At 68.1% G+C, this 14,184-nt stretch overlaps 2 protein-coding genes across 7 annotated transcripts; both read right to left on the bottom strand.

Annotated features, from left to right (window-relative positions):
• Positions 1–677: 677 nt before the first annotated feature.
• Positions 678–5,628, bottom strand: LOXL4 (lysyl oxidase like 4). Of its 2 annotated transcripts, none has more exons than XM_075424215.1 (14): positions 5,334–5,628; positions 4,968–5,146; positions 4,659–4,870; positions 4,067–4,105; positions 3,729–3,945; positions 3,397–3,580; positions 2,989–3,143; positions 2,521–2,688; positions 2,156–2,318; positions 1,775–2,018; positions 1,404–1,519; positions 1,171–1,307; positions 856–967; positions 678–748 (listed from the first exon to the last, which is right to left on the bottom strand). In XM_075424215.1, the coding sequence occupies exons 1-14, from the start codon at positions 5,611–5,613 to the stop codon at positions 678–680; spliced, it is 2,277 nt and encodes a 758-aa protein (XP_075280330.1). In that variant the 5' UTR covers positions 5,614–5,628. The 2 variants fall into 2 exon arrangements, with proteins under 2 accessions (XP_075280330.1, XP_075280329.1); XM_075424214.1 differs by having other exon boundaries at positions 3,714–3,945; positions 5,334–5,613.
• A 2,890-nt stretch (positions 5,629–8,518) lies between these two features.
• PYROXD2 (pyridine nucleotide-disulphide oxidoreductase domain 2) lies at positions 8,519–13,223 on the bottom strand. Of its 5 annotated transcripts, XM_075424212.1 has the most exons (16): positions 12,971–13,223; positions 12,564–12,583; positions 12,222–12,315; positions 12,070–12,143; positions 11,813–11,959; positions 11,516–11,669; positions 11,269–11,330; positions 11,059–11,156; positions 10,497–10,638; positions 10,271–10,405; positions 10,096–10,168; positions 9,842–9,998; positions 9,554–9,708; positions 9,310–9,416; positions 9,079–9,199; positions 8,737–8,895 (listed from the first exon to the last, which is right to left on the bottom strand). In XM_075424212.1, exons 1-16 carry the CDS (start codon positions 13,146–13,148, stop codon positions 8,825–8,827), a joined length of 1,788 nt encoding a protein of 595 aa, XP_075280327.1. In that variant the 5' UTR covers positions 13,149–13,223; the 3' UTR covers positions 8,737–8,824. The 5 variants fall into 5 exon arrangements, with proteins under 5 accessions (XP_075280324.1, XP_075280323.1, XP_075280328.1 ...); XM_075424209.1 differs by lacking the exon at positions 9,554–9,708 and having other exon boundaries at positions 8,519–8,895; positions 9,310–9,386; XM_075424211.1 differs by lacking the exon at positions 12,564–12,583 and having other exon boundaries at positions 11,813–11,987.
• Between the last annotated feature and the right edge of the window lie 961 nt (positions 13,224–14,184).

Below are 14,184 nucleotides of genomic sequence, written 5' to 3'. Positions count from 1 at the left end.
CCCGCGCTGCCACAGAGCTGGCCAGGTCCCTTTGTGTGCACAGGGTCAGCCAGTTCAGGGCCAGGGTGCTCTGGCTGGTGGGGACCGCTGGCAGCGAGCCCCAGCCACTTGGCACTGGCAGCTGGGGGGGGGCTGGTGGCCCTCGGTGGCAGAGCAGGGACATTGCTGGGCTGGGGGGACATCACCTAGACCAGGGTTGCTCCTGGCTGGGGACTCACTTCATGGTCCTGGTGGGGAAGAGGTCAGGGGAAGGAGCAGGGGATGGTGGGGTTGATTAGGGGGTACCCCATCTCGCATAGCACAGCACCTTTATTGAGGACAGGACTGGTGCATGGGTGGCAGTGGCCGAGGCCTGTCCTGAGTCTTCTGGGGCCGGGGAGCTGGGTGGGCAGGCTGAGGTAGTCATCCTGGGTGGGCACTGGAGCTGCGGAGGCGAGGGATGCTGCGGTACCCGGGCCCCTCTCTCAGGTCCTGCCAGCAGCACAGGGCTGCGCACCCCCGGGCACCCCCTGCCAGCCCCGGCACTTGTCTCCCTCCTCTGCGGCAGCATCAATAAATACAAAAGTTTTTGAGTCCCTGAGCTCAGTCCGGTGCTGCCGGGGCGCAGGGGCTGGGGCACAGGAGCGAGGCTGCCCCGTGGTGTTGCCGAGAGCACGCTGATACCGGGGGGCAGGGGGTCACACCAGGTTGTTGGCCAGGCGCTCTCGTCGCTCCAGTTCGCTCACCGCATCGGCACCGTAGGCATCGCCTGGGGAGAGCGACGGCGTGGGTGGGTGGGACACAGGACCCGCGGCGTCCCCAGCCCCGTCCCCCCGCCCTGCCCACCGTGCCCCCTCTGCTCCTGTCCCTCCATACTTGTGTGGCAGCCGTGCATCCAGACGCGCTGCCCATCGTACTTGCACTGGCACCGCATCACGTTGTTGGAGAAGTCCGACTCGGCCACCTCGTGCTTGGGGTTCACGACCACCTGGGGGGGGGGAGGCGGCGAGGGGCAGGGCTGGGGGCACCGCTGCCCATGCCTGGGCCAGGCAGGGCTGTGGCACGCACCGTGGGGGTGCAGAGCAGCACCCCGATGTGGACGGTGAGGGCTGCTGGTGGTGCCCATGGAGGGTGGCCCCCAGCCCTGCGCTCTGGTGGCTTGGGGCACACCCTGCCCCTCCATCCCCGTACCTGGAAGGTGTAGCTGCCCGGTGGCACGTCGGTGATGTCGATCCACTGGCAGTCGATGTCGTGGCGGTAGGTGTCCCAGCACCCCACGCTCACCCCCTGCTCCCCAAAGTTGGCACAGGCAAAGCGTCGCTGCAGCCCTGCGGGAGGGAGGGAAGGGGAGGGAGGGCATGGGCAGAGCTCGCCTTGGGGAGCAGGACGGGGGCCTTGCTGGGAGCTGCGTGGCTGGAACCTACCCTCGGGGCAGTTGGTGTCCTCCAGGCAAAAGCTGGCCTTGTGCCCTTCGGCCACCTTGGAGCCGTTGTGCGTCAGCAGGTCATAGTGGGTGAAGACCTCGATGCTGTGGAAGTGCCTGTGGGGACAGGGGCTGAGCGTGGGGCTGGTGCCTGGCCAGGGAGCACACGGCCAGCCCAGCCGGGAGCGGGCAGCACCCAGAGGGTCTGAGCAAATTACAGCCTTGAAGCCAAATAAAGCCGTAATGACAGTGCCAGCGCAGACGCTGCTAATTACACCGGGTGGGCCAGCCTTTGCGGGATGGTGCCGCCGTGCCCTGCCTGGCCTGGGGAGGGGGCAGCCCCCTGCCATCCCCTGCCCACAGCCCACTCACCGGTGGCACTGGTGCCAGGTCCAGGCGTGGCGCCCCATGCTGGGCCGGAAATCGGCTCTGCCCAGGTTGTGGATCTGGGAGGAGAAGCGGAGGAGGCGGCGGTGGCCATAGGGCCAGTGCATGTGGTCGGCGGAGCGGGAGAGGCAGCGTTCCTCGTGGGCGCAGTACAGCAGCTCCAGCGGCCGGTCCTCCAGGTAGGCTGTCTCCTGCACCAGCTGGGCATTCATCACCAGATCCGGGGCGTCTGGCACGGAAGGGGTTGGCAGGGATGGAGCCGGCGATTCTCCCCCCATCACAGAGCCCCTCCACCCCCCAGCTCTCTGTGCCAGGAGAAGGGGGGTGCCCCTTCCCAGCGGCACCCCGTTGGCTCCCGGTACTCACGGGCAGTGCAGGTGACCCCTGCCGAGAAGCGTCCCCCGCCGCTGGGGCAGTGGACGGGGCCATGGCGCTGGCACTGCTGGAGAGCCAGCTCGGTGCCGGCACAGCGCACCCCGCTCATCACCACCCGGGTGGCATCGGGGCTGCCTGCCCAGTACCATGTCTCCTGGGCAGAGGAGGAGCACAGTGCTCAGACCGGCCCTTGCATCCCCTGCCAGCACCCAGCGCGCCTCCCCTGCCAGCTGCCCTGTCCCAGCACTGCCACCGGGGCTCGTCCCCCTGGGCTGTCCCATCCCAGAGCCCCCAGCCATCCTACACATCCCGCTGGACCCCTTGCAGCCCAGACCCCAGGCTAGGACCTGGCTCACCTGGAGGGCATGGCTGGCAAAGCCCAGCCCCAGCTGCCTGCAGACGACCATGGCCTCATTCAGCCCCCACTGTGCACCACACACCGCACCCCACTGCAGCCGCCCCTGCACCGGCACCAGCGCCTCCACCACACCTTCCTCGGGGCTGCGGCCCCCCGCCAGCCGCACCTGTGGGCAAAACGGGGCTGAACCGGACCGTGGGGCAGACCCCCAGCCCTCCGGCAGGCAGCCCCACGCATCCAGCTGAACATCTTCCCCACCTTCCTCTTCCTCCTTTGCTCTCCACAAGACCACTTTTGCCACCAGCTCATCCCACAGACACCCATCGGCGTGCCTCTCTGTCCCCCCATCCCCTGGGCCACCCCGGGGCTGCTCTGAGCATCTGCACCAGGCACAGAGCTTGGGGGGGCAGGGGCTGTGCACTGGGGCTGGGGCTCCGCAGGCTCTGGGGAGGAGGCAGGGTCTCACCTGGCTCTGGAAGTCCATGTGGGGCATGTGGCAGCGGACGGCGGCGTCAGCCTCGTGCCGGCACCCGCTCCGCTCGGCGTCCTGGAAGCGGCACTCGCCCAGGGAGCGCTCGTGGCCGGTGCACCGTACCTCGCTCATGTGGATGGGCCCCAGGCCTGAAGCAGGGGAGGGTCAGTGCTCCCCGCTCCATGTCCATCCTGGAGCAGGGAGGTCCCTCACCTTCCTTCTTCTGGTCTGGGGCTTCCTTATGGGAATGGGGCTGCCCGTGGCAGAAGGAGCCAGGGGAGCCCCATCCCAGCGCAGGCTGGAGCTGCCTGGACATCCCAGGATGCTCCAGCAGCACCCAGTAAACCAGGGGCTTTCCCCACCCAGCGGCACCCCAAGTCCCTGCCGTGCTGCCCGCCTCACCTTGGCCCATCTGGGCTCCCACCAGCGCCTGCTTCGCCGTCCCGTAGCCCAGCTGCCGGCACACCACGCTGGCCGCAGCCAGGTCCCACCGCTTGTCACACACGGTGCCCCACTGCCCGTGGCGCAGCACCTCCACTCGTCCCTCGCCGGCGTGGGTGCCCGCTCGCAGCCGCACCGGCAGCGCCTGGGCACGGGGAGCAGCCAGTCAGCGGCCCCAGGGCACGGCCACCCGCCTGCACCACGGGCATGAGCGCGAACGGGGTGGCCGGGTGCTGCCCGGCTCCAGGACCCCCTGTCAGCAGGATGGGGTGCGAGGCCATGCCAGGGCTCACCTTTCCCGGGGACGTCTTGCTCCCGCCCTTGCCCGCGCTCTTGCGGAAGGCAGGGCCAGGGAGGCAGCTGACGATGGCATGCATGCCGCGGGGGCAGGCGTGCTGGCGGGGGGCCGGTGGGGACACCTGCGTGGGGCAGCGGGCCAGGTGGGGCTCCGCACCCTGGCACCGCACCCTGTGCACCCAGAAGCTGTTCTTCTGGCTGAGGGTCTTCAGGCTGCCAAGGGAGAGTAGCAGGGTCCGGCATCAGCTTGGGTGCTGGAGACTCTCCCCCACCCAACGCCCATGCTGGGTGCCCACTCAGGGTGCCCCTGCCTGCCCTGACCAAAGAGCCCTACCTGGAGTTGGGGTCCTTCAGCTTCATGTTCCAGAGCTTCCTGCGGGTGCACAGAGCCAGGACATGGAGGGGGGGCCATGTCAACCCTGCAGGGCTCCGGACCCCGCACCCCGTCGTGCTTGCCCTCCCCAGCACCCTGTGGCAGGAGCTGGAGCCGTGGGGTCCTCCCACGGCATGGCAGGGTGAGGACAGGCTCTCTGCCCACTGGCAATTACTGTGCCGAGCCCGGCTGTGCCGTGTGCCCCGGCAGGACTGTGCGACTCCTGGCATCGGCAGGGGCTCATTACGGGCTGTATTTATAGCCCCAGCCCAAGGCGGGGGTGGGGGGGCCAAGGGCCACTTGCCTCTCCTCTCCTTCCAACCACGCGTTGTCGGCCACGGCTGGTGACTGTCCCCACAGCCTCCCGGCTGCTGCCAAGCCCGGCTCTGCCCCTCATCAAGGTCCCAGGAAGGGGGACCCAGCATCCCACACACCCACCCACACGTGCATCCCTTCCCCGACATCCCCCCGGCCTCCTGCCCCCGCAGTGCGTCCAGCCGGGCGCCCTGCCCTCGTGCCCCATGGCTGCCATGTGGGTGTCCTGCATCCCTACCGGTAGAAGCTGATGTCGATGTGCTTCTCCTGGGGGAAGCCCAGCATCCCGCAGACCACGCGGCTGTTGTTCCTGGTCCAGCCGGCGTCGCACACCTGCCTCCAGCGCCCGTTGTGCTTCACCTCCACCGCGCCCTCCGTCACCGGCATGCTCAGCTTGGCCCGCGCCAGGATGGGCTTGAGCCGCACCTCCTCCAGGCTCAGCCCCGGCTCCTGCCGCAGTGGGCACAGGGGTGGGCACGGGGGCTCCAGGATGGGGACAAGGGGAAAGGTCAGAAGGCACAGGGGAACCCTGTGGCCCCCCGCTCACCTCTCCCAGGTGACCAGAGACGGTGGCCTCGGGGGAGGCACCATGCAGGCGCTGTCCCGAGCACACCACGCCAGCGTCCTCACCGTGGTGGCAGTCGCTGGTGCCCCAACCGTTGTGGGCGCAGTCTGCCAGGGACCCCTCGCTGCCGCTGCACCGCACGTTGTCCAGCCAGATGGGGCCTGGGGACACACAAGCAGGGCTGGAGGTCACCGTTGGGGGGGTCCCCATCTCCCTCCCCAGCACCATGGGCCCCATCCAGTGCCCTCCGCGAGCTGCCCACACCCACAGCCCCCCAGGCAGGCTGCCCCAGCCAGCGCTATGCACACCGCCTTTGCCAGGACCCCCTGCCCCCCATTGCCCACCTACCTTCCCCTTGGCCGTAGGTGGCACTATGGGTCCAGGTGACGGCCGCGGTGTAGCCCAGCTGCCGGCAGGCGACGGTGGCCACGTGGAAGTCGAAGCCATCGTCACAGACGGTGCCCCATCGCCCCTGGTACAGGACCTCCAGCCGGCCCTCCCCGGCCGGCCCCTGCGGCCCCGCCAGCCGCAGATGCACCGGGGCCGGCTCCTGCCCGCTGGGGACCACCCGGCACAGCAGCAGCACCAGCGGAAGCAGGATGGGGCTCACGCCAGCCGGCATCGCCATTGTCCCTCCGGGGTTGGGATGCCTGGGGACAGGCTGACACTGAGCCCTTGGGGACTACAGCAGGGTGGGGGTGCTGCTGCAGCCCCACCCTCACGCCAGCAGCTGGGCAATGGTAGAGAGATGCCATGGCCCCTTGCATGACAGTGACATCCCTGTCACTGCGCTGCAGAGGATGCAGGGGCTGATCCCCACCTTGCACAGCTCCCAGTGTCCCCCACCCCGGGGCTCAGCCCCACACCCACCCACCCCTCGCTCGGGGCACGCAGCCGCAGCACAACCCCCCCGGGGCACCCACCGCCCTGCGCTCAGCCCTGCCTGCCAACAGCCACAGGAACCCCCACGAGACTACGCTACCCATATTGCTTCCTGCCCGCCCCATGCTTCGGGTCGGGAGCGGGGGCTCCACAGAGCCCCCCATTACCCCCCCCCGAACACTGTGCCGGACACAGGGTCCCCTCCCCATCCTGCACACAGCCCCTGTCTCCCATCACCCCACCTCACCCCCTGCATCCCCACTCAGAGCACCGGTGGGGTTGCTGCTCCCCCCCGCCCCACGCCCAGACCCCCCCATTTCCCAGGCGCTCACCCTGACAGGGGGTGACGGTGCGGGACAGGCAGCGGCGAGGGGAGCGGTGCCTCCAGCAGCTCTCCCGCCGCCGAGCACCGCCTGCCGCCGCTTTTATGGCGTGGCGGGGTGGGGTGGGCCGCCCCGGGGGGGGACCCACGCTGCCCGGCCCGGCCCCCCCGCACCATGCCTGGAGCCCAGCCCCGCACCCTGCCCCCCGCCCCCCAGCCCTCCTCTGCCACCCTGGGGCAAACCCCCTGCCCCAACCCCTCCCCCTCCCCCAAGCCTGGGGGTCTGAGCACCCCTGGGATAGCCCCTACTTGCCCCCCCCAATGAACCCAGTGACCCCAGCCAGGGATGCCCCTTCCCCTCACTATGGGCTGGCCCCCAGCCAGGCAGAGCATCGGTTTTCTGGGGGTGACAAACTGCCACACTAGGGACACCCCCAAAAGGACACCCTTTACTCCTTCCCGCCCCACACGGCAGCTCAGCCAGGGGGGAGGCTTGGGGTGCCTGGGGCTGCTGCCGCGGGGTCAGGACCTGCAGGGCGCAGAGACCAGGGAAGGCTGTGAGGTCGCACCGGGACCCCAGAGCGGGGTCCTCCCGGGGCTCGGGGGTCGCCTGGGCTGTCCCTGAGCCAGGCTGGCTGCGGGGGTCCCCATGCACAGCCCCCCTCCGTGGGACCCAGGGACGGGGGATGCCCGCCCACCCCCCCCTGCCCTGCCCTGGGGGCGCCCTCCGTCTTGGGGTGCTGCCAGCCCCCGGGGCACCCTGCTGCCTGACACCCCGCTGTGCCACGCTGTGGGACGGGGATAAACAGGAAGCCCCGTGCCCTCGCCGTGGCCAGGGACCGGCCAGGAATGTGCCCGTGGCCACCGGGCTGTTTGTTTGGAGTCGAAGCAGCTGGTTCCTGCCGGGACGAGCCAGGATCAACACGGTCGGGAATAGCCCGTGAGCTCATCGCCACGTCCCGCAGCAGCCTCCGGCACCCCCGGGTGTGCAGTGGTGCCCAGCCCCGGGACCCCCTCACAGGGCACCCTCCTCCCAGCCCTGTGCCCCAGCCAGGTCGGGAGCCTCTCCCGGGGTGGGGGTCCTTGGCCAGCCCTCGATATGGGGGCCACGGAAATCCCGGGGAAGGGCAGCGCTGAGGCCAGCAGCGGAGCCCATGACTCATTTGTGTCTCAACATTTTGGACCTCAATTACTCAAGTGTGAGCGCAGGAGCCCCCGCCAGCCCTGCCCAGGACAGGTGCCGGCGGGGGTGCAGGGCAGACGGGGTGCCGGGTTCCGCTCCCAGCTGTGCCTCTGCTCCCGGGGGCAGCACGAAGAGGGCAGCTGGGGGGTCCGGTGGGCTCTGCCACTCTGGGACCTCGCAGCCTCAACCCGCAGCAGCGGGGGCACCGTGTCCGGCTGCTCGGTGGGACCGTGGCAGGCTGGGGGTGTCCCCCCCTTGCTGCCATCCCCCTCCAGCTCAGCGCTTGGGGCTCACTGGGTGCCAGCACCTGCAGCCCCGGGGCAGCCGGCAACTGAAGCAGCTAAAAATACGCTGCCGGCAGCAGGGCAGCCCCGTGCGCGGGAAGCTGTGGGCAGCGGGGCGGGAGTGCGGGGCTATTCTCAGAGGGCTGCGGGACTATTCTTGGCCAGTCAATATTGATTCAGCCAGCTCAGGTGCAGCAGCTCAGCCTGGCAGCACCGTATTTAGGGCCCGGCGGGAGGCGAGGCGGGCGGCTGAATCGGGAGCATTGTCCGGAGCAGGAAGAGGGCAGGGAGAGGATGTGAGCTCTGTAATCTGCAGCGAGCGGCTCCCGGCAGCAGCCCGGGAGAGCGGCACACCCCGGGCCTGCCGCCGGCTGAGGGGTGGCCGGGGAGAGCTGCGGGGCTGCACGGAGCATCTGCCCTGGGGACGGAGGGATGGGGCCGGAACACGTGCAGGCAGCTCCCGGCAGGAATGGCGGGGACATGGCACATGGCGGGCAGCTGCCAGTCCTGGATCCTGCAGCCTCTGAGCTGCTGGGCCGGCGGCTGCTGTACAGACAGCCGCCAAGGGCCGGGGGGACAGAGGACGGTTTGGGGGCTCCAGGCAGCAAAGCAGGTCTCAAGCAGCTCCCTGCTTGTTCTAGGCACCTTGGGGTGGTCCAGGCCAGGACCGGGAGCCTGCATCAGCAAGCAGAGGAGAGGGTGAGGGGCTGATTGTCCCCATTCACTGCTCTGGGACACACCTGTCCCCTCTGGCAGCTCCCGCAGGGGCTGCATGACCAGCCCCAGTGCGGATGGCACAGTGCAGCCCCTCTGCCAGCACGTCAGGAGCCACATGAATTGCTGAAAAATCACAGCGAGAGTGCTCAAGGCAGAGCCTGGGACAGGATTTATTTCCACCAGTGCACCTGAGCGAGGTTTGTCATGGCTGCCCGGTGCCCAGGAGCCACCTGGCCAAGGTGGTGGGCTGGGAGCAGCCATGCGTTCAAGGTGATAGTGGCAGCTGGGAGCACAAGGAACCCTGTCAGACTGCAGCCCCCAGCTCGTGGAGGATGCTGCTGCCCTGTGGTTCCTGGGAAGCAAGTTGGGGACGGGCAGGGCTCTGCGTGGGGACAACACAGCTCATTGCAGCCACAACCCTGCGCGGGTGAAGTTGGTGTCACCACTGCCATCATAGGCGTCTGAAGTCCTCCAGGGCCACACGGGCGGCGTTGCGTCCTGCTGCTCCCATCACTCCTCCTCCTGAAAGGGACCAGAAACAGGGAGTGATGGGAGCTCTGGCCCCAGGGTTGCACCAGCGGAGATGCTCCACCTCCGTGCTCGTGTGAGGGTAGAGGGGAGTGGAACCCCTGCAAAGCCCACCTTGTGCTGCCTTTGTACCTCTTCCATGCACCCAGGAGGGTCCTGGCTCCCAGACCTACTCACCAGGGTGGGCTCCGCTTCCACACAGGTACAAGCCAGGAACTGGGGACCGGTAGCCTGAGTAGGATGGTACTGGCCGGGCAAAGTACAGCTGGTCCAGAGACATCGCTCCATGGAAGATGTTCTGCAAGCAGAGCTCATATTGTGTGACCTGGCTGTGAGCAGCCTGGGGCTGTGCCCTCACCAGCACTGGCACCGGAGTGATGCTCAGAGCTGAGCCCATGTGGTACCCACCCCACCCGGCAGCCCAAAGATCCTCTCCAGGTCTGGTGGCGTCAGGATGTCCCTGCCGATGACGGACGCCTTGAACCCTGGGGCATAGGCTTCGATGCAGTCAAACACTAGGGAGGGATGAAGGGACGGGTGGGCAGCTCAGGGGGACGTGGTGGTCAGCCCCTGAGCAGCTCCAGGGTGGCTCTGCCCATGGGAAGGGACCAGCAGTCCTGGTGTTATCTGGGTCCACGTATGCATTACGTACCTGTGTCTGCATATGCATTTCTGGCCTGCTCATCCCAGTGCCGCCCACCCGCCAGCACAGACGGGGTGTACTGGGTAAAGAGGGACACGACATGGCAGCCCCGTGGGGCCAGCCCTGGGTCCAGCGCTGAGGGGATGCAGAGCTCGATCATGGGCCTGGGGGAGCGGCACACCAGCTGGGCAGGCAGAGGGGGACCCATCCACCCCAGACCTCTTTCCTCAGCACCACGCGCCATGTCTGTCCTGCGCCTTCCCCGTGGCACCAGGGTGTGCTGGAGCAGGCTCCTACCTGCTGGAGGGGTGCCCGTGGGTCACCTCCGTGAAGGCCTGGTGCAGGAGGTGGGTGCCCTCGCAGTTGAGATGGATGGAGCACTGGTGGTGGGGCAGGGGCTGGCCGTCGTGGGCATTGGGAGCAGCCAGGAAGCTGGGCAGCCGATCCACGGCCACTGGGCACCGGGGAAGCGGGGTGCAGCCTCTTGCTGAGCCTGGTCCCAGCGTCCCTCCAGTAGGGACGGGGGTGGAGGTGGCTCCACCAGTACCTACCATTGATCTTGGTGACGGGGGAGCATGTGTCAACCTGCCGGATCCGCTGGACAAAATCCTTTGGCAGCTGCTCCTGGGGTGGAAGAGGTTGGAGCAGAGCCCAGTGGTGAGCAGGGCAGCCCAGCCAGGGAGATGCCACCACACCAAGCCCCTGCCAGCCCCGTGCGCCCCGTACCTGGGGAGTGAGCTCCAGGAAGGTGATCTGAGGGGAGGCATTGGACAGCACCAGTTTGCTCCTCACCTCTGTCCCATCCTGCAGTGCGATGCCCTGTGCCCTCCCGTCCCTGCCCAGCAGCACGTGGCACACAGCCTGGACAGGCGGAGGGGACAGGACCTCACCAAGAGCATCCCCGCTGCCCGCAGGCCGGCCACGCAGCTCCCCGTGCTCAGACATCCCGTACCTTCTCAGCAAAGATGTGGGCTCCTTGGGCAGCTGCTGCACGGGCGATGGCTTGGGACAGAGCTCCCATCCCGCCGGCCACGTAGCCCCAGGCCCCCCGCCGTCCCTGCAGCTCGCCCATCACGTGGTGCAACAGCACGTACCTGCGGTGGCAGGAACCCAGGTTAGCTGCTTGCCAAGGGGATGGGTCTGTCCCCTGCATGGACATGGTGAGGATGGTGCCTGGCCTCCATAGATGGGACCATGCCAGCTGGTAGGATGCCAGCCCAGTAACAGGGAGCACCCACCGGGCAGGGCTTGACCTGACTGGGGGACAGAGCTGTCCAAACAGCAAAGGGGCAGTGGGGACCACTCAGGGGAGCCACATGGCAGGGATGGTGGGCAGCCCCTTGCGCAGTCCCAGCGCCTAGGCCACCCTAGCAAGGCTGAGCGGGTGGTGGGAGGGGGAGGCAGCAGGGCAGGGCACGGGGTGCTGAGGCACAGCACAGCCGAGGAGCTGCTGGCACAGAAGATGGCATGAGGGGACCATGTGGCCATGAGCCCTGGGGGGATGGGACCCTTACCCACTGCCAGGGGTGTGGGGGCTGGCCATGGCTCCAATCACTGCGTCAGTAGCCAGAGTCGCCTTCAGGGGCTCTGACTCAAACCACTGATCCAGGATCTGTCCCAGGAGAACAGGACAGCATCAGGCTCAGGGTGGGGGCTGCCGCAGCATCCACACAGGCAGGCAGTGAGGCAGCTGGTGGCTCCACACCACTGTTGCCAGCACTCACCTTGGAGATGGGGGCTGTGAGCACTTCATAATAGCGGGGCAGCTGCCGCCCCAGCGCCAGCCCTGGGGGTGGGGAGGTGGTGTGAGACCTGCGTGGCCGTACCAGGGCCAGCTGGCTGCACCAGGTTAGGTTTGGGAGCAGGCAGTGGGCAAGCTTGCCAGAGTCTGCCAGCCCTGAGGAGCCTGTGCCCTGGGGAGGGGCAGCTCTGCTCCATTGCCATGGGGGTCCCTCGGCAACCCAGACGCACCTGCCTGCAGCAGGGGCTGCAAGGCTTGCAGGGCCCTAAGCCGCTGGAGCAGGGAGCCCCGCCCCAGGGCTGCTGTATCCACCGGCACGGCATCCAGCAGCGGGTCGAGGGCTGACACCAAGCCCCCCATGAATGCCTCATACTTGGGATAAGCCTGAAAGGGGACAGAGCAGGAGCAAGAGGGACGGTGCCATGGTGGGTGCAACAGATACCTCACCTAGGAGCATCCCTGCCGCTCCACTGGGCAGGGCAGCCCCTTGGGGGCTTTGCCATGCCAGACACATGCCCCCACAGCACCTCTGCATCCTTCCGAGAGAACTGAGCGATCTGCCGCTGCGTCTGGGCTGTGTCGTGCCCCAGCAGGAGGGAGCGAGGGGGGCTCCTGTCCTCCAGCAGCGGTGTGAAGGAGTAGGGGTCCCGTGGGAGCACCCTCAGGCCGTGCCGCTGCAAGACAGGGATGGCAGGACCCACCCTGTGGGGACGGGCTGGCAGCGGGCTCACCCCGCCAGCATGCCAGGGGTGCCGGCAGCCCGGCGAGGGATGGGTGCCGGTACCTGCAGCTCCAGCTCGGCGTAGATCTGTGGCCGCAGCAGGCTGAGCAGGTACGATGCCCGGGAGAACTTGAAGCCTGGAAGACACATGGCAGTGGGATCTACCCATGCCCAGGCTGGCCGGGGGTGGGGGGCCAGGGGGCACGCAGGGGTACCTGGCACGATCTCCTCCGTGACAGCCGCGCCGCCCAGCACGTGGCGTTTCTCCAGCACGGCCGTGCGCACCCCTGCCCGCTGCAGGTAGGCAGCCTGCGGGGAGCACGGCATCACGCTGCCCATCCCGCCAGGTCGCATGTCTCCTTGACACCCTCAGCACCCTCTTGCACATGGTGCCCCCCCTCACCAGGGAGGGCCCTGCTCCCCACAGCCCTGTGGGAGCCCCCAGCGCCATGGGTGATGCCACCAAGACCCTCCCTTGCCCACGGCGCAGACCCTCCCCAGTCCTCTGCCATCCCGTGGTGATGGGGGCAAGGCAACACCCCGCTCTCGGTACTCACTGCCACCAGCCCGTTGTGCCCTGCAAGGAGAGAGGGAAGTGAGCTGAGGCAGGCATCGGGGCAGTCCCACGGTGCAGGGCACCCTGCCATGCCTGGGGCACGGGGCTGCTACAGTTGCCCACATAGCAGGGTTCTGGACATGGGGATACAGATGACGGGGAGCATCCTCCCCCGGCCCTAACGGTGCAGGGGAGGGGGACAGAGGTGCTCAAGGCAGACGCCTCAGCTGTGACCTGCACAAGTAGCATGCCAAGGGGCTGCAACGTGTCCCCGGCTGTGCTAGACCCACACACCCTCCCCAGCACATGCAGCATGGTGGGGGGCTGCAACATGCCCAGCACTGCTGTGCTCCCCCCCAGGCTGCCACCCCCACCCCAGCTCCCCCCAGCTCCCTCGCCCCACATCACCTGCCCCGATCACCACCGCATCGTACTCCCGCTGCAGCCGGTCTGCAGCCCCGGCGTGGGCCAGCCGTGCTCCCGGCAGCCCCAGCGAGGGGCCCTGGCCCCGCAGCCAGCGGGAAGGGCTGCCCATGCCCAGCCGTGCCCGGAGCCCAGCTGCCAGTACCCCGCAGTGCCCAGCCATGGCTGCCCATCACCCGGCAGCTTGGACTTTGCTTTCACAGCGGAGCTTTTCCCAGGGCTTCTGGGCACGGGGAGGGGCCAGGGGCCAGGGCAGGGGACGCCTTGGTGCAGGGCCAGACGCTGTGTCCCAGGGCTTGCGGGGAGGCTGGAGGACAGGGACACACGCTGAGGGCTGTGCCCCCGCGCTGCCCGCAGCAAGGCACCGAGCCCTGGCAGAGCTTTGCTGGGGACATGCAGGGGGGCCGCACTGAGAAGGCGATAGGGTCAGATCCTGCCCTCAATGGGATGCCAGGTGCTCCCCAGCTTGCACCCCAGGACGGTGCTGGGCAGGCAGGCGGGGGCCTGAGAGCCCCCCAGCCCCTGTTCTGCTCCAGGAAGGGCCCAGGGGCACGTGGCTGGGGTGACGGGCCAACAAGCACTGCAGCATGGGGGGAGCTCAGCCCCCCAGAGCAGGCAAGCCCCAAGCACAGTCCTGAGAGCAGCGGGAGAAGGGGCAGCTTGGGGGTGAGCTTGGCCCCACACCCAGCACTGTTGCTTGACGGCAAATTCGGGCCCAGCAGGATGGGGCAAAGGCCTCGCCGCGGTCCAGTGCTCCCTCAGCCACCGTCCCCATCCCCAGCGAGCAGCACAGAGAGAGAAAGGGCAGCGGCTGCTGGAGCCTCTCAGAGCTGGCCCCATCCCCAGCCATGCCTGGGGGGGTTGCATATCCACCGAGCCCAAACATGTCTGGGAAACACAGGAGCTGCCTCGGCTTTACCCCGCTCACACTCAAGCTCGGCGCTGCAGCTGACCGGTGCCTGGGAGCCCCGATGTGGGGAAGAGGGTGCAAGATGGGGCTGCACCTCCCCCCAGCCTGCCAAGCCCTCGAGGGCCCTGCAACACACATTTGGGGGCAAGAGGGAAGGGGGACAGACCCTGGGCTGTTCCTCCACGCAGGTTTGGCTACACCATTTTGTTCTCCAGCCAAAGCCCAGCGGTGATGCCAAGCCAACGCTATAAATCCTGCTTTGGAAACGCACTTTTCAGCAAGGAGGTGA

This window comes from Opisthocomus hoazin, chromosome 6 (assembly GCF_030867145.1).
Source record: "Opisthocomus hoazin isolate bOpiHoa1 chromosome 6, bOpiHoa1.hap1, whole genome shotgun sequence".
Taxonomy (NCBI): Eukaryota; Metazoa; Chordata; class Aves; order Opisthocomiformes; family Opisthocomidae; genus Opisthocomus; species Opisthocomus hoazin.
Note: the sequence above shows the minus strand (reverse complement) of the source record. Positions and strands in the feature narration are given on the sequence as shown.